Source organism: Nannospalax galili, unplaced genomic scaffold, assembly GCF_000622305.1.
Source record: "Nannospalax galili isolate Female #2095 unplaced genomic scaffold, S.galili_v1.0 scaffold342, whole genome shotgun sequence".
Lineage (NCBI taxonomy): Eukaryota > Metazoa > Chordata > Mammalia > Rodentia > Spalacidae > Nannospalax > Nannospalax galili.
In genome coordinates, this window is record NW_008349359.1 from 2534776 (window position 1) to 2555851 (window position 21076).

The window sequence follows — 21076 nt, forward strand, 5'->3', positions numbered from 1 at the left end:
GCCTGGAACTCACTATGTAGACCAGGCTGGCCTTGAACTCACAGAAATCTGCCTGCCTCTGCCTCCTGAGTGCTGGAGTGCAGGTATTAAAGGTATGCGCCACCATGCCTGACTTATTGCTTACTTTAAATGCACGTATGGGGGCTGGAGAGATGGTTCAGCAGCACTGGCTGCTCTTGCAGAGGACCTGGATTCGATTCCCATCACCCACATGGTGGCTAACAACCATCAGTAATTCCAGTTCCAGGGCATTAGATGCCCTCTTCTGATTTCTGCAGGCACTGCACATGAGTATACTTGCAGGCAATACACTCATACACATAAAAACAATTTTTTTTAATGCATGTATGCTTGCTATTTAAATTTTTTTTAATTATTTTTATTTTATGTGTATGATTGTCTTGCCTGCATATATTTAAGTGCACCAATGCCCTCAGAGGTCAGAAAAGGCTATTGGATTCCTTGGAACTGGAGTTACAGATGGTTGTCAGCCACCATGTGGATGCTGGGAACTTGTTCTCTTGAGGTAGTCCTCTCTATGCCATGAACAACCTGATACTGATACAAAGCAGCCCTGAAGAACAGAGCAAGATCAACTAACTAAACTCTGATTAGAAAACAAGTGAAGTAGCATTTATTTTTTGGAGCATAGGCAAATTACAGAAGTGTACATAAAAGGGAATTTCGCTGATATCTTTCCAAGTTTATATTTATGAAAATTTGTTTACCAGAAACCATTTCAATTTGGGGAAACAATGCTGTGGATGGTGATTTAGAAAGGAAGGCTACCTAGTGACAGCAAAACAAAGAAACTTGGTTACTCCTACCCATGTCAGGGCACAGGTACCTGAACTTGGTACTCTTCCTTACTGCCTGGGGCCGTGGCTTTCTGGGATTCCTCCTGCTCACACAGCCAGTTTACCTCTAACAGGGGAGCAGTCTCCAGCTGAATGCCCAGGACTGAGAGTTTGCAGTAGTGTTCCTCCAAAATGTTTCTTTTCAGAAGACTTGTATCAAACTGCCTTCAACTACTTGTCAAAATGAAGAGCTTACTCTACCCCAGACTTAGGCAAGCAGAAGTTCTGGAAGCCAGGCTTGAGATTCTGCATTTTAAACAGTGGGCATCAAAGCCAAAACACTTTTAAGAGAAATGTAAAGTATGAGACATTTCTGGGTAGAGATTTCAAAAGAAGGCTTAGGCCTAGTAAAAGTATATAAAGTCCCACAAATGGTTAAATACAGGCCTTTCTCAGCAAATGTGTAATAAAATTCTTCAAAATGATGAATATTTACTTTAAAATAATTTATGTACATATACACATAAATATGTAGTTCCTATATTCTAATTATAAATGTTATTGCAAAATTAGATTGTGATAGTTCATGTACTGAGTTTGATATAATGAAAGGAAAACTCATTTAAATGTTTGGGGTTTATTCTTATTTCAGGGCTGACTATAGAACTGCCTAATGCTATGTACCCTTTTGTCAAATTTAAACCTCTAACTGCACAATTTAAGCTGATCGATTAACTGTCCTTTTTTCTTTCTTTTTCTTTTACTAGTTATTTATTTAGACATAGAACCTCATTCTCTAGCCTTGAACCCACAGTGGACCTCCTGCCTTAGCTTTCCAAGTGCTGGGATTAGAGGTGTGAACCACCATGCTCAGCTAGGCTTCTCTCTCTCCCCTCTCTTTCTTTCCCTCCCTCCCTCCTTCCTTCCTATTCTGAGGTGTATGTGTAGGTGTATGCAGATGTGCGTGTGGGTACATGGCTATGTGTGTGGAGGCCAGAGGTCAGTATCAGATATCTTCCCCAGTTGCTCTCCATATTTTTGAGACAGGGTCTCTCACTGAACCTGGACCTCAGCAATTTGGCTAAACTGGTTGGCCAGTGAGCTTCAGGGATCTGTTTATCTCTTCCCCTCATCCCTACCCTAGTGTTGGAGTCAAAGGTGTGTGCTGTCATGCCTGGCTTTTACATGAGTATTGGGGTCCAAACTCAGGTCCTCATGTATGCTCAGCAAGCAATTTACTGAGTCATCTCCCCAGCTCCAGTCTTTTAATAATAACACCTCAAGCAGTTATAACACAAAATAATGACAGAAGCAATCTCTTACCGCAGTGAGGGGTCCTTCTGCTTGTGCCTCCATTGGACTTGTGGGTGTCACTGTGATAAACTGACTAGCAGCTCCAGCCTGGAGGTCTAGCCTATCGGTGTACTGCTCTGAAGCAGCCGTGGCAGGGCACTCTGCAGAGAGAGCTAAGACCACACCTGAGGTTTCCTTCTTTAAGTGATCATCCACCCAAGGACCTACTTCGAGCTTTTCATCTTGAGGTGATTCCTCCAGGACTTGAAGCACTTCAGGCTCCTCATCAGAAGGGCTTCCAGTTGTTTTATGGCCTTGGCCTAACACTTCATTTGTCCTAAAATCCTGAAGGTCTTGCTCCTTGTCCACAATCACCCATTCTTTGGAATCAACCTCCTGCTTGCAAGAGTTTAAGTTGACAGCTATAAATCCATTGCTGCCGCCACCATCTGCCTGCTCAGGGGTTTTGGCAGAGGCAGGCTTGGAGGCATCAGGAAGATATTCTTCATCATAGTGCCAGACGTGGTCAGCACGGGACCCAGCAGGAACACAAGGCTTATGAGGCAGGGCAGGGAGAACAGACTCCTTTCCTGCACTGGAATCTTTCTGCATTTTCTCCATGCTTAAGAAAAAGGAGAGAAATTACTCAATTGTCCTTAGGGAAACATTTATTACATACTGATAAACTCTATATGGAACAAGTGTTCTTACAAAATGAGATGAAAACAAATGGATAAATCATAAGGAAAAATTCAGATGGTTGATAATGTCCTTCTCCACCTGCCATGATCCTGCTTTGGAAGATGGAGCTCAGCTCTTTCTTCAATGTGGTTCACTTTTAGTTCCTTTCTTTTGTTAGTCAAATTACTTGCCAAAGTAAATTTGTTAATCCCTATTGCTCTCTTACATTTATTCCTCATCTCAACTATAATTCAAAATATGTGAAGTACTGCTCAACTCTAGTCCGTTCTTTTGATCATATCTCTTGCTATGTAGTGACAGATGACCTTGAATTTCTTTATCCTCCTGCTCCACCTTCCTAGTGCTGAGATTCTAGGCATGTACTGCCACATCAGGTATTATGTGGTGCTGGGGATCAAACCTATGGCCTCATGGATGCTAGGCAAGCACTCTACCAACTGAGCTATATCCCCATCTCAAATCCATAGTCTTTCTAACCTAACATTTCACTGCCAAGAGTAACCACCAGAGATGCATGATTAAAAGGTATGAACCTTTGAAGTAACTGGGATTACAGGGTGCACAACTATATATGGCTATGTTTGAATCCTCTTAAAGCCTTTTATAATTCATTTATATATCTCAAATTTTTTTAAAATTTCATTTGTCTTCTGTTCTCAAAATTTGTTATAGAGAGAATGTACCACATTAGCCAAAAGCTACAGTCATTACAGTATTTATAGATAGATCTCTGAAGTCCAGTTTTTCTCTTTCTGGGTTGACTGTGAGTGCTTCAGGCCAAGATAACAAACTTACTAATATGTATTTTCCTACTGCATCTTCTCTCCATGTATCCCCTCATTTCTGCCTAGTTCTTTCTTTATCAGGCCTTTTCCAACTCTATACTCTTGTTTGGAAGAGAATACCTTCTTTTTTTTTTTTTTTTTTGGTCTTTTTGAAACAGGGTCTCTCTGTAGCCCCAGCTGTCCTGGAACTCACTATGTAAACCAGGCTAGCCTTGAACTCACAAAGATCCACCTGTCTCTGCCTCCTGAATGCTGGGATTAAAGGTGTGTGCCACCACGCCTGGCGAGAATACCTTCTAAACAAGGTCACTGTAGGTTTGTTCATTTAACTCTATCTAGTGTTAGGAAATTACTTTGCTATGGAATTTGTAATGATAGTGGAAAATTCACATTAAGAATGGGATGACATACAACTAAGACATGGATGAAGAAATAAAAGCTTAGTGGACTCAGTGTTACCAAAATGCAGGAATTTCTTTCTTTTTTGTGTGTGTGGTTTTTTTTTTTTTTTGAGACAGCATCTCCCTGAAGCCCTAGCTAACCTGGAGCTCACTAAGCAGACTCAGAGAGATCAGCCTGCCTCTGCTGGGATTAAAGTGCTGGGATTAAAGGCATGCACCACCACGCCCAGCATGCAAGAACTTCTTATTTGATTGCGAGCCTGAGCCTTTAAGGGCTGCGCCAGCTCTCCAGCCAAGAATTTCTTATTTGAAAAGCCAGGTGTGGTGGCACATACCTTTAGTCCCAGCATAGACAGGCAGACAGGCAGCTTTCTGTGAGTTCAAGGCCAGCCTGGTCTACATAGTGAGTTCCAGGTCAGTTGGGTCTACAGGGAGACCCTGTCTCAAAAAGACCAAAAAAAAAAAAAAAAAAAAGAATTTATTTGAAACAGTTTTTACAAAATGGATATAAAATATAGTAATGGTACCTTGGAAGCTTGAGAGAGAGAGAGACAGAGACAGAGAGAGAGAGAGAGACAGAGAGAGACAGAGAGACAGAGATATCACATTTCATACCAGGTTTCAAGAAACTTGTCAGTATCTGGCTTTGGCTCTAGTGTCAGCCGTTTTTCCAGCTCAAAGCTGTGGATGGAACGTAATTTTCGTACTAATGGAACGTCTCGGTCTGGCTGAGTAATCTCTGATCGGACACGAATTGGAGAACCAAGGCTTGGAGCATTGAGAATACCATTTACTTGACCATGGCTATTTTCTTCTTCAGTAGCAGCCTAGAAAAACAAACAAACAAAAAACCTCAATAGAACCATGAATAATATACCAGGTATCATACATGGAGCTAGAGAGATGACTCAGTAGTTAAGAGCACATACTGCTCTTGCAGAGGACCCAAGTTTGATTCCCAACACTCACAATGGGTGACTCACAACCACCTAAGACTCCAGCTCTAGGGGGATCCAAAGCCACTGGCCTCCACAAGCACTGCACTCTTATGCACAGAACCATACACAGACATACACATAATTAAAAATAAAAATATTTTGGGGCTGGAGAGATGGCTCAGCGGTTAAGAGCACTGACTGCTCTTGAGGACCTGGGTTTGATTCCCAGCACCCACATGGCGGCTACGAACCATCCTTAACTCCAGTTCCAGGGGGCTCGGAAGCCCTTGTCTGACCTCTGCGGCATTGCACAATACAGGTGCACTCACACACATGCAGGCAATATGCTCATACACATAAAATAAAAATAAAAAATAATAAATGAAATACTAAAAAAATTAAAAAATATTTTGACTATAATAATTTCATTACATTCCTGTTTATTAACCCCTTAATGAGTTTTCTTTATACTCAGTTTCAGTATTTATTTAGCTTTTTTATATTTTTGGTACAAGACTATTCTTTTTAAAAACGTTTAAAGACTTTGGCTTCTTGCATTACATCTGACTTGATACTTGTAGAACCCCACTCTACTATACTAAAACTAGAGCTGGAAAGGATGTTCTCTTTGAGACATACAGGCCTTACAGGAGTTAAGAGAGACTGAAAACATTAATCCCCATACTGCCCCCCCTTCTCATTCCCTCTCTCAAAAGCAAACAGCAACAAAACAACCGAAATCTGTGGCTAGACCAAGATGCTGCTGAGGCAAAGCAGGAGGTGAGCATGAGTTGTACAAAGGACAGAGGGCCACAGCAGTACAGTTACCAAGGAAATCAAGCCTTGTTAGAGTGCAGTGATCAGAAGTCTGGGACATCTATTCTGCTTAGAGACCATCAAGAAGATGACTAATTGGTATCAAATTAGGAGTACACTCTGGTTATCCACAGAAGGTAATCTAATCTGAAGGTAGGTTCCCAGCTCCCAATTTAGGTTTGCAGGATTTCCACCAATTATTAAATGTACAAAAACTTCAAGACAGGAGAAGGCATGTCACCATAACCAACACTGTTAAGAGTTGGGAGAAATAGTTTAAACAAAACAAAACATTTAAAACTTCTAAGGGGGGCTGGAGAGATGGCTCAGCAGTTAAGAGCACTGACTGCTCTTGCAGAGGACCTGGGTTGGATTCCCAGCACCCACATGGCAGCTACAAACTGTCCATAACTCCAGTTCCAGGGGACCTCCGCAGCATTGCAAGAGTGATGGCTGGGATTTACACCTATAAACCCCAGCACTTGGAAGGTTGAGGCAAGATCTTGAGTTCAAAGCCAGCCAAGTCTACATTGTGAGACCCAAAACAAAACTTTTATTCACTTGGAAGATCTAAGAATTTTGTACTTGTATGTACTTAAGTGAAAAACATATGAGTGAAAAAAAATATGGGAGGCTGGAGAGATGGCTCAGTGGTTAAGAGCAATGCTGTTCTTGCAGAGGACCTGAGTTTGATTCCCAGCATCCACATGGCAGCTAACCACCATTCATAACTCCAGTTCCAGGGGATCCAACATCCTCATCTGACTTCATAGAAATAAAAATAAATTTTTAAAAACACTTATTTCCTTCCTCTGCTTGTCTTGGGTTCATTTGTTTTCCCTCTAGTTTCTTCTTTTTCTTTTTTTAATTTTTATTTTGTGTATGAGTGTATTGCTTGCATGTATGTGAGTGCACCTGTGTCGTGCAATGCTGCAGAGGTCAGAAGTCCCCTGGAACTGGAGTTAAGGACGGTTCATAGCCACCATGTGGGTGCTGGGAATCAAATCCGGGTCCTCTACAAGAGCAGTCAGTGCTCTTAACCACTGAGCCATCTCTCCAGCCCCCAACTCCCACTTTTTAAAAAAGATTTTTATAGGCTGGGCATGGTGGCGCACGCCTTTAATACCAGCACTTGGGAGGCAGAGGCAGAGGCAGGTGGATCTCTGTGAGTTCGAGGCCAGCCTGGTCTACATAGTGAGTTCCAGGTCAGCTGGGGCTACGGGGAAACCCTGTCTCAAAGACCGAAAAAAAAAAAAAAGATTTTCATCTATTTTTATTATGTGTTTGTGTCTGCTCATCTACATGTGTGCCATGTTTGTGCAGGTGCCTGTGGAGGTCAGAAGAGGGCATTCGAGCCCCTGGAACTGGAGTTGCAAATGGTTGTGAGCTGCCCAGTGTGGGTGCTGGAAACCAAACCCTGGTACTCTGTAAAGACAAGTGCTCTTAACCACTGAGCCATCTCTCCAGCCTCCCAACTTCTATCTACATGCACTTTAATTCCTTTTAATTTTCTTATTCTTACAATGTTCTTTCTACCTTATATTTGGTTGGGTCTTTATCTACCCAGACAGAATACAAACTCCTTAAAGATAAAAGAAGCACCTTAAACTGCATAGCACCTACCTTAATGAAGTGCATACAGAAAGTGCTAACTTAAACTTTGTTGAATTTATGAAAGTCGTGATTTGGCTGTGCTTCAGTAAAGAGCTTAATGTTTTATCTAGATGTTGAGAGTGAGTAGAGAGTATAACGTACAGCAGCATACATTACTATTTCAAGAAACTGCACATTAGTATAACGTGGACCAGCATAAATAATGGACCAGGACCCAGGGACATTTAAATTTTACTGACATTAAACAGTCCTAGTAGGTGGAAGATAGAACAATAATTATGCTCTTTTATATAGAATACCACTTCATTCCCTCACATACAAAGATATATACACATGGAAATTGAGAATTCAGTAGCGATTTTCCGCCCATAACAACAGTTTGTAGGCAGGTGTGGTGGCACATACCTGCAACTGCAGCACTTGGGAGGCAGAGTTAAGAGGGTCACTACAAGTTCAAGGATTTACACAGTGAGTTCCAGGCCATTTGGGCTACAGAGCTAAACCTTGTATCAAAAAAACAGTTTATTTCTGGTGCAATAAAGATACCAAAGGCTTGAGGTATAGCTCAGTAGTAGTGTGCTTTGTGCATTAAACACTGGGTTCAATCACTAGCAACACACACACACACACACACACACACACACACAAAAAAAAAAAAAAAAACATTGAATCCCAGTCTACTTCTATTTTTTACTATTCATCTTTGATTACCATTACTGTACATACTGCTCATTCAAGAGCCAGACCATATTACTGCATAACCCAAGTACACAGAGAATGCTTTTGCAAATGACTGAAAGTATATACCTCTAACCTGTACTTCTGTATTTTATGTCACTCACACACTGAAATCCTAATTCCTAAGTGATGTAGCAGAAGGTAGGACATATAGAGATGATTGGGTCATGAAAGCATAGTCCTCATAAAATCAGTGCCTTTGGGTTGGAGAGATGGCTCATCGGTTAAGAGCCACTCTGGCAGAGGACCTGGGTTTGATTCCCAGTACCCACATGGCAGCCAACAAGTGTAACTCCAGTTCCAGGGGAATTTGACACTATCTTCTGACCTCTGTGGGCACTGCATAACACAGGTGCACTTACACACATGCAGGCAATACACTCATACACATAAAAATAATAAAATAAAATCAGTGTCTTTACAAAGGGCCCAAAAGAGACTCTTTAACATTTGCATTATGTAAGGACACCATATGAAGGAGTCAGAAAAGGGTCTTCACCAGACCCCAAACCTGCCTTGATCTTGGACTTCCAAGAAGTGCAGTGTTGCTTACAAGGTACCTATTTTATGGTATTTTTATTATAGCAGCCAAACATACTAAGATAATATCCTTAAGAATTTTTAAGGTTAATTTTTTGGTTAACTACAAAAGAACTGGATTTGTGTTCTTTTCATACACATATATCATTATACCTTGTTTTCATTTATCCCAGCATTCACCCCCTTTGCATTTTTTTGGGGGGGGGTCTTTTCAAGACAGGGACTCCCTGTAGCCCCAGCTGTCCTGGAACTCACTATGCTCACTACGTAGACCAGGCTGGCCTTGAACTCACAGAGAGCCATCTGCCTCTGCCTCCTGAGTGCTGGGATTAAAGGAGTGCACCACCATGCCCGGCGTGTTTTTTAAAATTATATAATTTAACAGTTGCACAAAGATAGGACAAACTGCTCAGAATTGATCACAGATGATTCTTGCAAGGATATATAAAATATGACTAACCAATTTTCTACTAACTACATCTGTAAGGATAAACCCTTAAGCCTTAACCTCCTTCCCAACCAAAACTTATAAAAACATTTCAATAGCACACTATGACAGCAATAATAACTACTAATTTTGTAATCAATTATCCTTTTATCCTATTTTCTTCATTTTCCATGAAAGAGGAAAGAACAAATGAACAGTAAATTCAAAGAAAAGTTTAGAGATAGTCTCCCCAAGATGATTAAAAATTCACCATATCGTTCAGAAATCTGTATCTTTCCCCATACGGACACGTGTACCTGCTGATAATTCTACTAAGAACAGTCTTATCTTTTATTTCACACTCATCCATAGGCTCATGAGTGTGATCATTTCTACTTTCAACCCTCTTCTCTTTCCAACCTCACTAGGGACAATGTTCACATAGCTCACTGTCCAGAGTAGAAAAGGTCCAGAATTTTGGCACATTATTTGGAAAATTCATTAACTTTGTTTGTTGGTTTTGGGTTTTTCGTTGTTGTTGTTGTGGGTTTTTTGAGACAGGGTCTCCCTGTAGCCCGAGCAGGCCTTGAACTCACAGAGATCCACCTGTCTCTGCCTCCCAAGTGCTGGGATTAAAGGCACGCACAACTTTTGTTCTACAGATATGTCTTCATTTGGTATCAATAATTTTTTTCATTTGGGTTTTTTCAGTTCTTTTCTTTCCTTCTCTCTCTCTTTTTTTTTAATGTTATTAAGATAGAATCCAGAGCTCATGCAAACTTGGCCAGTGCTCTACCACAGAACTACACTCCCACTCCTGGTTATTTATTTTTTAAATATCTCTATCTTTTCCATAAATACAATGACTGTTTGGTGTCTAAACATGATTATTATGGGCCACATTAGCTAAAATATTGTAATTACAAATATTTAAAGTAATTAGCAATACAGTGTTCTACTTTTCACTCAAACTTGAGAATCATGGGTCTGTGAAATGCTTAAGTGAGTAAAGGTTCTTCTCACCAAGTCTGACAACCTGAGTTTAACTCCCAGGACCTACAAATTATCCTCTGACCTCTACACGTGTTCTCTCTCTCTCTCTCTCTCAGATCCTGTCTTAAAAAGACCAAATAAAATAAATAAAAATAAATAAATAAATAAATAAATAAATGAAGTAAAATTCTTTTAAAAGATTGAGAATCACAATACTTCGTGCAACCAAGAAAAATAATAAGTACATAGAAAGATATCACTTCCTGTACAAGAAATACACACTTTACAAATTCCAAGCTTTATCTTGTTCTTGTTGATATCCATCTCTTCCCAGACATCCTTTTCCTGAGGTCGAGTGTGTCCCAAAGATCCAGGCAATTTATAAAATTCTTTTAAAAGATTGAGAATCACAATACTTCGTGCAACCAAGAAAAATAATAAGTACATAGAAAGATATCACTTCCTGTACAAGAAATACACACTTTACAAATTCCAAGCTTTATCTTGTTCTTGTTGATATCCATCTCTTCCCAGACATCCTTTTCCTGAGGTCGAGTGTGTCCCAAAGATCCAGGCAATTTATCTGGTGACACACCAATGGGGAGACCATTCTCCCCATCACTGAGCTGTTCATCTGGAAACACTTCATCTGTGTTTTCTCGAAGCAAGTCTCCTGGGATGGGAGTGGCATTTGCAATTCTAATTTGGGAAGGAGGAAAAAAAAAGATAGAACTTAAAAAGACTAAAATTGAAAATTACCATGAGTCTAACCTATATTTTGTTTCTGGAATTAAGTGATAAAAGTCTATACATTATTAAGAGTGTTAAAAAAAAAAACAACTCTTACAACACTTAAGTTTTATGCTAATTCTACAAAATAAAACTTTTCTAAATTGTGAGGAATTAAGAGTTTATAGCCTGATTTTACAATACAAAAACTCAGTGATTTAATAATCACTTAAAGTCAGAAACATCTGTTCTATTTTCCATGAGGTCTTCATCAATATGATGAAATTTTCTATTCTTTACCTTTTATGTAAATAATAAAAACAATTATTCACAAGGAAGTACTAAGTGCCATAAAGAAATAAATAAGGGTTAAGAGCAGTTTTCTTTTTTTTTTTTTTTTTTTTTTTTTTTTTTTTTTTTTTTTTTTTTGTTTGTTTGTTTTTTGAGACAGCCTCTCCCTGTAGCACCAGCTGCCTTAGAACTCACTATGTAGACCAGGCTGGCCTTGAACTCACAGAGATCTGCCTGCCTCTGCCTCCTGAGAACTGAGACTAAAGGCATGCGCCACCATGCCCAGCTAAGAGCAGCGTAATTTTTTACTATGAAATGTGCATTGCTTTGTCACTTACAGATTTTTTTTTTACTAAGCTCCTACTATATATAAGTCTCCAGCAAAACAATGAGGAAGGAAATCTTTATCTTATAGGAGAAATTAGAAATTCTGAAATTATATGGTTCATATATTTCTACATGGGAAAAACAGAAAATATTAACACATAGTTGTGTATACATTTCCTTTCTTTTGAGACAGGGTCTTTTAGCCCATACTGACACTGAATACAAGATCTTTCTGTCTCAGCTTCCCAAATCCTAGGATTATTCGAGTATGCCATCATGCTTGGCTCTACATTTCTTTTGATGTAATTCTGGTCTTGTTTACAGAGTTGTCATCTCATACAAACTCCTGGTTCATGAAAGTCTCTTTAGTTCTTAGTCATCAGTTACTAACTGAAAAAGACCTCTAACAGCTCTAATGATCTATAAATATTAGGGGTTTTTTTGTTTTGTTTTTTTTTTTGGTCTTTTTGAGACAGGGTCTCCATGTAGCCCCAACTGGCCTGGAACTCACTATGCAGACCAGGCTGGCCTTGAACTCACAGAGATCCCCCTGTTTCTGCCTCCTGAGTGCTGGGATTAAAGGCGTGCACCACCGCGCCCGCAAATATTAGTATTTTTAAAAAATATTTCTAGCTGAACACAGTATTCACACACAAAGAAACTTTTTTTTTTTTTTTTTTGGTCTTTTTGAGACAGGGTCTCCCTGTAGCCCCAGCTAGCCTGGAATTCACTATGTAGATCAGGCTGGCCTTGAACTAACAGAGATCCACCTGCCTCTGCCTCCCAAGTGCTGGGATTAAAGGCGTGCACCACCACGCCCAACTACACAAAGAAACTTTTAAGACGTAATCTGGAATACCTAAACATAGAAAAACAATCTTCAATGGACTGTATTGACACACATGATCATTGTGAAAGCAAAATAGACACCCTCTCAGGGAATCACTCTGAAGATAACATGTGTGCCCTAGCACAGGTGACCTAAGGACATTTTATTTTCTTCTAAGAAGTCCAATATTATCCAAGGACATGTTCCTCCTTATTTGATGTCCTTTACTTCTACTTCGGCCTACATTGGTCAACGCTAGATGATCTCTTTATCAATAGATTATAGGTAAACAATCTAGAAAAATCACTGACCATGGCTCTGACGGGAAAAACCGTAGTCTAGCAAAGTAATCCCTATAGTTTAGATTCTACAAATAGCTTAGCTTGAAATAGTCCAAACAAATCATTAAAGATCAGAAATAAACTGAGCACTGAAAGTTTTTTCAGATACAAGTCAGTATAACTTACTGATGTAAAAAGTGCACCTGGAAGTTCGGTCTGCTAACCCGACCATCTTCATATTTTCATCACTCAGTGTTCTTCTCAATGCCTTTTCCCTTATGCCTACCATTAGTCTCCTTCCCCACAACTATTCTAATTCCTCCACAGTTCCTTCTTCCACTCCTTGAGAAATCAACCACATCTGCAGCCACACCGTGACTACTATTTTCACTCAGTCCTAGTTACCCTCTCAGCTATGATGTAGATATCATGTTACTTCATGAACGTACCCTACATTCTCCAGACAACAACTCAAAGGAAATGTATTTAATACAAGTAGAGGAGGAAAACATTAAAAATAAAAGGTGCCGGGTGTGATGGCACATACACCTTTCATCTCAGCATTTGGGGGGCAGAAACAGGTAGATCTCTGTGAGATGGAGACCAGCCTAGTCTACATAATGAGTTCTAGCCTACACAAGGCTACAGGGAGACTCTGTCTCAAAAACAACAAAAAATAAGAACAAAAGGTAAAAACATGGAAATATCTGAGCATGGTTGGGCACATCAGCAATCTCAGGACTCAGGAGACTGAGGGCAGGAGGACTGCAAGTTCAACATCAGCTTGATATATATATATCAAGACTTCCATCTCAAACAAATAACAACCCTCCCAAGAAAATAAATAAGAAAAAGAAAAAGAATATAGTATTCTATATAAACCAAATTACTTTCATAAAAAGAATATGCCTACACATTTTACTCCCACTATATGTAAGCACAGTAGGATATAATTATGACTCATTCTTTCCAGGGTCCCATATAGTTTCTAGAACTATAACTAACAGCTCCCTCTCATTCTGAAGAAAACCCATTGTACATCTAATATCAAGTTATCTAAACTCTAAGCTCCCATTTCACAGAATGAACCATTAGTATTTTCTAAGTAATTCCAAAATGCATAAGCAAGGAAATACATAAGCTTTCCCTCATGTCTTAGCAGTTGACATTTGAGAACCAAGACAAACTAAAGTAACTTCCTGCCAGTCCAATTCATCCAGAAAAGGTACCACTGAATGAACTGTGCAAGACATACCCGATTGCAGCAGGGGTCAAGCGGGTGTGCAACTGAGGGGTGGTAGAGGTGGTGGTGGTAGTTAGGGAGCCATCAGTTCCAGTCTTCTCCCAGTCAAAAGGATCACTCTCAATTACCCCAAAGGTCTTGATGCTATTGTCAAACACGGATGTAAGAAGCTAAACCACAAAGATAAAAACTAGAGTAAGCCAACTGTAAATATAGTCACTTTTTTCTAGAAGAGAAAGCACCATAGACGTATCAAGAGTTTATAGTAATTAAATTAATTTTAAAATTAATTACTGTTTAAATTACAGTAATCAAAATTGATGTTTCAAAGAAGGTAACATGAATAAAGACTATGTGGAAGATGAAAATAAATTAATATTGATTAATGTTGACTGTGGTACTGGTATGTAGATGTATAAAATATTTTATTTATGGAATATATAATGCAGCACTATATCTATAATTTACTCTCAGGTGGTTTGGTAAAGGAAATTTGTAGTGTGTGGGTGGGTTTATTTTTAAAAAGGACATTTTATATGGTTCAATCTAAATAAGAGACCAGTGTTATTGCTGGAATGTCCAAGAAAGAGACATAAAGAAATTCCTTGTACTTTGGGGGGGGGGTTGAGAAATTCTAAAAACGTCTCTTTGAGTGTTATGTACATGTTTAGAAACACAAATAGTCACAAAGAAATTTATACCTTAAAGAAGTTTGGCTTATATGTACTTTGAGTTCCTGTTTTTAAATAGCTCAGTAATTTGAGTTATTTAAATAATGACCCTCTAACTACACCTGTCCATGCACACCATTTTCCATTTTATGATCACGGTCTCATTCTCCCGTTGTCATTTCTCTTGCTCTGCTATCTGCTAGTATCCTATCTTCTGGGATCCATCTCTACAGTTCTTGCTCAAGAACTGAAATCAGCACTTCTTTGTTGAAATATTTTGCACGTCTATTTGAGGCTTTAAGAAGATTACCCTGGCTCTCAAGTAGAGCAGATGCCATAAACAGGGATGAAGGGACTAAGAATCAGGAAGTAATAGAATTTGGACATGATTTGAAGGTAGAGTTGAAAGACCCTATTGACAAAGTAGATGAAAGCTGTGATAGCAAGAAACAAAAGCAACTTAGATTTCTGTCCTGAGCTACTGGATAAATGCAGTGGAATGGGAAGCAGCCAGTTCAGGAACTGGGATATTCTGCAGGACAGGTTTGAGCATCATTAGCATATAAATACCAATAAATATTTAAAGTCACAGGACAGTTGATATCACTTAGAGACCTTAGTTAGCAAAGAGGTCTGAGGACAAATGTCTAGGGTACCCCAGCATATAAGGAAGGTAACTCAACATAGGAAATAAAGGTTGGGGCTGGAGAGATGGCTCAGCCATTAAAAGCACTTGTTGCTCTTCCAAAGGACACAGGTTCGGTTCCCAGTACCCATATGATGACTAACAACTATAACTCCAGGTCCAGGAGATCCAACACCCTCTTCTGACCTCCATGGGAAGTGCATGTACAGGTATACTTACATACTTGCAGGCCAAACACTCATACACATAAAAAATTTAAAAAAGAAACAAAGGTTACGACTGGTCAATGAAGCCAAAATCCAAAGATAGAGCGTTTTAAACAATAAGCCAAGAAACCAAGTTCCAACAAGGAGGATGGTCAAATTTATAATCCTGAGTAGGAATTTTTCTTTCTCTTTCAATTCACTGTAAAACCCAAGAAGCCGGTATATGTCCCATACATAAATATTTGAAAATATTTCAAGAAAAAAAATTGTATTAGTAATAGTATTTACTGAAAGTCACATAACTCACTCACAAAAAAAAAAAAAAAGGATACAGAAAAGGACACTAAAAAGATGAGGATTGGAAAAGCCATGGCTGTAAAATCTTGGAAACTTCTGTTTTGGTCCTAATTTTGTTAATGTAGGTAGGTTACCTGTGTTACTAGAGAACATCAGAGGTAGAAGGTTTAGAAAATACAAGAGTGAAGGGCTGAGCATGTAGCTTGTCATAAAGTACTTGCCTAACATGTATGAGGGCCCTGGATCAGATCCCAAGGACCACACTGCAAAAGAGAAAAGAAAGAAAAAGGAAGGAAAGCAGGAAGGAGGGAGGGAGAGAAAGAAATCCATTGGGACCCAGAAGTTGAGAAATCAAGGTTCTCATGAATTTCTTCTTTTTAAAATTGTGTGTGTGTGTGTGTGTGTGTGTGTGTGTATGTACCATGACATAAGTATGGAGGTCAGAGACAACTTTGTGGAGTCAATTCTGTCCTTCCACCTTTACATGGGTTCCGGGAATCAAACTCAAGTTGCAAAGCTGCGTGGCAAGAACCTGCTTGGCTATCTTATCACCCTCTCATGGATTCTTACAGTCAGGTGTACATTTTCCAGAAAGTGGAGATTACGTTTACTTGCCTTGTGTGAGCACACAGAATGTGACTACCTTAATTCAATTTCTACACTGTGCTACAACAGGAGGACTCGTAAATGGTTTTTATGTCAGATCTTTCTATTGAGTAATTATATTTATCACTACTGCTTATCTTAGAAAATTATTCTATGGCACTGATTCTCAAATCAGAAACAGCTTGTTACATGATGGTGATACTTGAGACCAGCAGCAAGAAACAGAAAGATGGAGAACACAGACAAAAGAAATAAGAGGAAAGCCAAAAGCCTCTTGGTCCTTAAAGGCACCCTCGTGGGAACAAATGGTCAAGACTACAGAGCTCTGCAGAATTTTTTTTTTTTTTTTTTGGTCTTTTTGAGACAGGGTCTCCCTGTAGCCCCAGCTGTCCTGGAACTCATTATGTAGACCAGGCTGGCCTTGAACTCACAGAGATCTGCCCGCCTCTGCCTCCCAAGTGGCAGGATTAAAGGCATGCGCCACCACGCCCGGCCCACTCTACAGATTTTTAAGAAGAAAAACATTTCTTTTTTAAAATATTTTTTATTTTATTTATTATTTTTATTTTACGTGTATGGGTGCATTGCCTGCATATAGGTAAGAGCACCCGTGTTGTGCAATGCCTGTGGGGGACAGAAGAGGCTGTCGGATTCCCTGGAACTGGAGTTACAAACAGTTGTTGGCTGCCATGTGGGTGCTGGGATTCAACCCTGAGTCTTCTGCAGGAATAGCCAGTGTTCTTAATAGCTGAGCCATCTCTCCAGCCCCAGAAAAATATTTCTAAACCTAGGAAAAATAAACTAATTGAGGACCAGAGTAGTTCCTAATAAAATCATATTGGGCTGTTGGGGACCCCTGCTATTTGGGTCGCAGTCTCTCCATGTCCGGATAGCCCAAGGGGCTCGGCATTTTTATGCAGAGACTCCCTTTTCCAGCAGGGCGCCTTCTACTCTCTTCCTGACTCACTTTGAAGTGGCCACCACAGATACATGACCTCTGGCATAGAAACTGCCAGGTTTTTCCTATGTGATAATCAGGCACTGTCTGACAGTCTGATAGAAGCCCACCACCACATGTAAATGGGGCATCCTAGGAGCACCTATCAACTAAGGCTTTTGCTACTGCCTCCACACTATAAATCTTCTGGTTTCACCCCAATAAAGCGGAGCTGTATCACTGAGCTTGTCTGGAGCTGTATCTGTGTCTCACTGTGCCTGGAACCAGCCTGTGATTCAGTCTTCCCGGAGGGGGCTATCCTTCCCTCAACAACCACTCGCGAAGATCTTGCTTTCGCTGTTCCTGCACCTCCCCTCGTGATCCGGTGGCCAATGGATCGCGTGCACAGAGGGAGCGTCCGGCAGCTTGGCACAGAAGCCGCCTGGCAGTCTGCAGGCCTGCCGACCTGCAGACTCGCCTACACTTCCCAAGCAGCCGCGGAGACCCAGAGACCCGCCCAGCAGCGCGGCGCCCGCAAGACGCACACAGCAACATTGGACTAATAGAAACAGGACAAGTCTAGGACTCATTTTTTCTGCAACTGAATTATTTACATTTGGCTAGGATAAATAATAAAACAAAAGTATTCCAATTTAGTTACTCGTTCAAATTTAAGTATAATATAGTCACAATAAAATCACCCACAAATGAGAGAGAGAGAGAGAGAGAGAGAGAGAGAGAGAATAAACTTAAATGGTCCTTTTCTTTTTCTTCCTTCCTTCCTTCCTTCATGCATGCATTCATGCATTTTGCAGTGCTGGGGATAGAACCCATGGTCTCACACATGCATATGTATATGCTATGTGCTCTACCACTAAACTATGCCCCCTATTCCTTTTACTAATTAATGTATCAGAAAACACAAACCCATCTAATATAGAGACCAGGTTCCTAAAGTCAGATAATGTGTTCTCTATCATTTGCTGCTGTGTACCAGAGAGTTTAAAGTCACCTGATAAATGTGGCACATTTTATCACAGGCATGCTATTTAAAGCTTGGATTTGTGGCTGGCACTTTAAGACTACTCACAGAAGAACCATGCTTATTACTGAAAGAAGAGCTCTCAGTGAAACTGTCCGAGAAACACTAGAAGCAGAACAGCATCTTCCTTGGAGGAAGCACGAAGGGAGTAGCTGAGAAAGTGAGGGGAGAATAAAAGGAGAGGAGTTTGAAGAAGAAATAGATATTGGGGCTGGAGAGATGGCTCAGTGGTTAAAAGCACTCGTTGCTCTTGCAGAGGACTTGGGTTCAATTCCCAGCACCTATACAGCAGCTAATAAACTGCTATTTATAACTCCAGTTCCAGGGGATACGATGCCCTTTTCTGGCCTTCACAAGCACTGCATGCCTGTGGTGCACTGACATACATGCAGGCGAAACACTCATACACATAAAATTAAAAAAATGAATTTATAGAAGAAGAAATAAAGACAGGCAAAATGTAATGCTGACTGAGGCATGTTGGTGCAAGTCAGTAATCCCAGCATTTGGCAGGTAAAGGCAGAAGGATAAGGAGTCCATTGGGGCTGCATAAGACCCCGTCTCAAAAAAAAAAAAAAATACAAAGTATTAAAGTTACTTTCTGTTTTTGTTTTACTTCTTTCTTTTTTTAAAATATTTTTAATGTGCTGGGCATGGTGGCGAACGCCTTTAATCCCAGCACTCGGGAGGCAGGGGCAGGTGGATCTCTGTGAGTAAAGGCAGAAGGATAAGGAGTCCATTGGGGCTGCATAAGACCCCGTCTCAAAAAAAAAAAAAAATACAAAGTATTAAAGTTACTTTCTGTTTTTGTTTTACTTCTTTCTTTTTTTAAAATATTTTTAATGTGCTGGGCATGGTGGCGAACGCCTTTAATCCCAGCACTCGGGAGGCAGGGGCAGGTGGATCTCTGTGAGCTGATATGTGAATGAGTGTCTTGCCTGCATGTATGTAAGTGCAACTGTGTCATGCAATGCCTGCAGAGGTCAGAAGAAGGCATTGGATCCCTTGGAACTGGAGTTATAGACAGTTGTTAGCCACCATGTGGGTGCTGGGAATCAAACCTAGGTCCTCTGCAAGAGCAGCCAGTGCTCTTAACTGCTGAGCCATCTCTCTAGCCCTTGCTCCTTTTTGAGCCATGTTTCACTATATAGTAAAATGGGCTTGAAGTAAATCTTCCGCCTTCCTGGTGGTGAGACTACAGGTGTATACCCTAGGGTAGACCTGGAACTTTACTTTTTATTTGACCATTGTTATAGATTATTGTATAACCCTCCCTTCTACTTATGAATAACTGATGGACTGTTTTGGGTTTTTGTTGATGTTTTTGAGACGAGATTTTGTTATAAAGCCCAAGCTAGGCTTCAACATAGTCTACCCTAAAACTGTGATCCTCCTGCCTCTTGAGTGCTGTGATTACAGATCTGTGCCATCACATTCAGTTGAAAGCAGTTCATTTTTGTTGAACTGAGATACACAATAAAATGATTTTTTCAAAGCAATTTATTCAAGGCACAGAAAGGATAATCAAAATGAGATTCTAAGTAATCTGAAATTTCTAATTCTCTGTAATTTCTAAATTTTTATAACTACATATTATTTTTAATAACAAGAATGAATTGAATCAAAATGTATTCTCAGGGCTGGAGAGATGGCTCAGCAGTTAAGAACACTGCTTGTTCTTGCAGAAGACCTGGGTTTGGATCCCAGCACCCACATGGCAGCTAACAACTGTCCGTAACTCCAGTCCCAGGGGATCCAACAGCCTCTTCTGACCTCTGTGGGCATTGCACAACACAGGTGCACTTACCTACAAGCAGGCAATACATGCATACACATAAAAAATAAAAATAAAAATAAAATTTAAAAATAGTATTCTCTACAATAACTTGATTAGATGTCTAACCAGGTGCAGCCCACAAAGATGTTTGACACTAATTCCTGCCACCTGGAACACCCTCATTGGTCACAGCAATCAGTCACCTGATTTCGACTCAATGTATTACTACTCTTACCCTCAGCACAAAATACAATCAACAACAGTGTCATTTAACTCCATGGGAAATCTCAATTTGCCATGAAAGAAAAATGGAGACAAGAATTATTTGTAAGGTGATATAAGGAATTTCACTGAGGATCTTGATTTCTGAATTCTCAGTGAATAAATAGCAAATTCAGAGATCAATAAAGCACTTTAACCCAGAGATGGCAGTACTGACTTGGCTGACTCAAAGATTATTTAATGCAAAAGAACTGCCTCACTTCAGTAATACGTAGATGAAACAAGGTAAAGGGAAGAACTATATTTTTTTTCTTCTCTGCCCTTCTGTAGGATTTAGGCAATCATAAGTAACAAAAAACTGTATTGCACCCATCCTCTAGAGAACAGAACCAGCAAGACAGAAACAAAAACAAAACAAAAAGCTGGGCACCGTGGCAGATGCCTTTAATCCCAGCACTTGGGAGGTAGACGCAAGTAGATCTCTGTGACACTGAGGCCAGCCTTGTCCACATGGTGAGTTCAAGGCCAGCTGGGGCTACAGGGAGACCTTGTCTCAAAAATAAAAATACAAAAAAAAAAAAAAAAATCAAAAAATAAACAAAACAAAACCCCAAAAAACAAGGGCTGGTGAGATGTCTCAGGAAGTAATAAAAGATTCCTGGAAAAGCCAGAGAAACCCAACTTCCAAAAGTTTCCTCTGACTTTGACATGTATGCCTTTCCATGCCTACACCACACACACACACACACACACACACACACACACACACACACGCATGCACGCACACACACACACAAACACAAATAATTTTTTTAAAAAGCCATAAAAGTGATGTTGAATAGAATACAAGAATGAAGAGAAATGAGACAAGTGTAAATAAAAGTAGAGTGGCTGAGGGGTGTGTGTGTGTGTGTGTGTATGTATATAT

At 40.0% G+C, this 21076-nt stretch overlaps 1 protein-coding gene across 5 annotated transcripts in view; it reads right to left on the reverse strand.

The window, feature by feature from the left end:
* The window catches only part of Ttbk2 (tau tubulin kinase 2), a 170168-nt gene that overhangs the window by 23102 nt on the left and 125990 nt on the right, over positions 1-21076 (reverse strand). For all 5 annotated transcript variants that reach the window (XM_008846835.3, XM_029570228.1, XM_029570227.1 and 2 more), the window contains 4 exons: positions 13757-13914; positions 10527-10743; positions 4594-4805; positions 2121-2712 (listed from right to left, as the gene is read on the reverse strand). In XM_008846835.3, the coding sequence (XP_008845057.1) occupies positions 2121-2712; positions 4594-4805; positions 10527-10743; positions 13757-13914 (1179 nt within the window). The remainder of the gene's footprint in view (positions 1-2120; positions 2713-4593; positions 4806-10526; positions 10744-13756; positions 13915-21076) is intronic.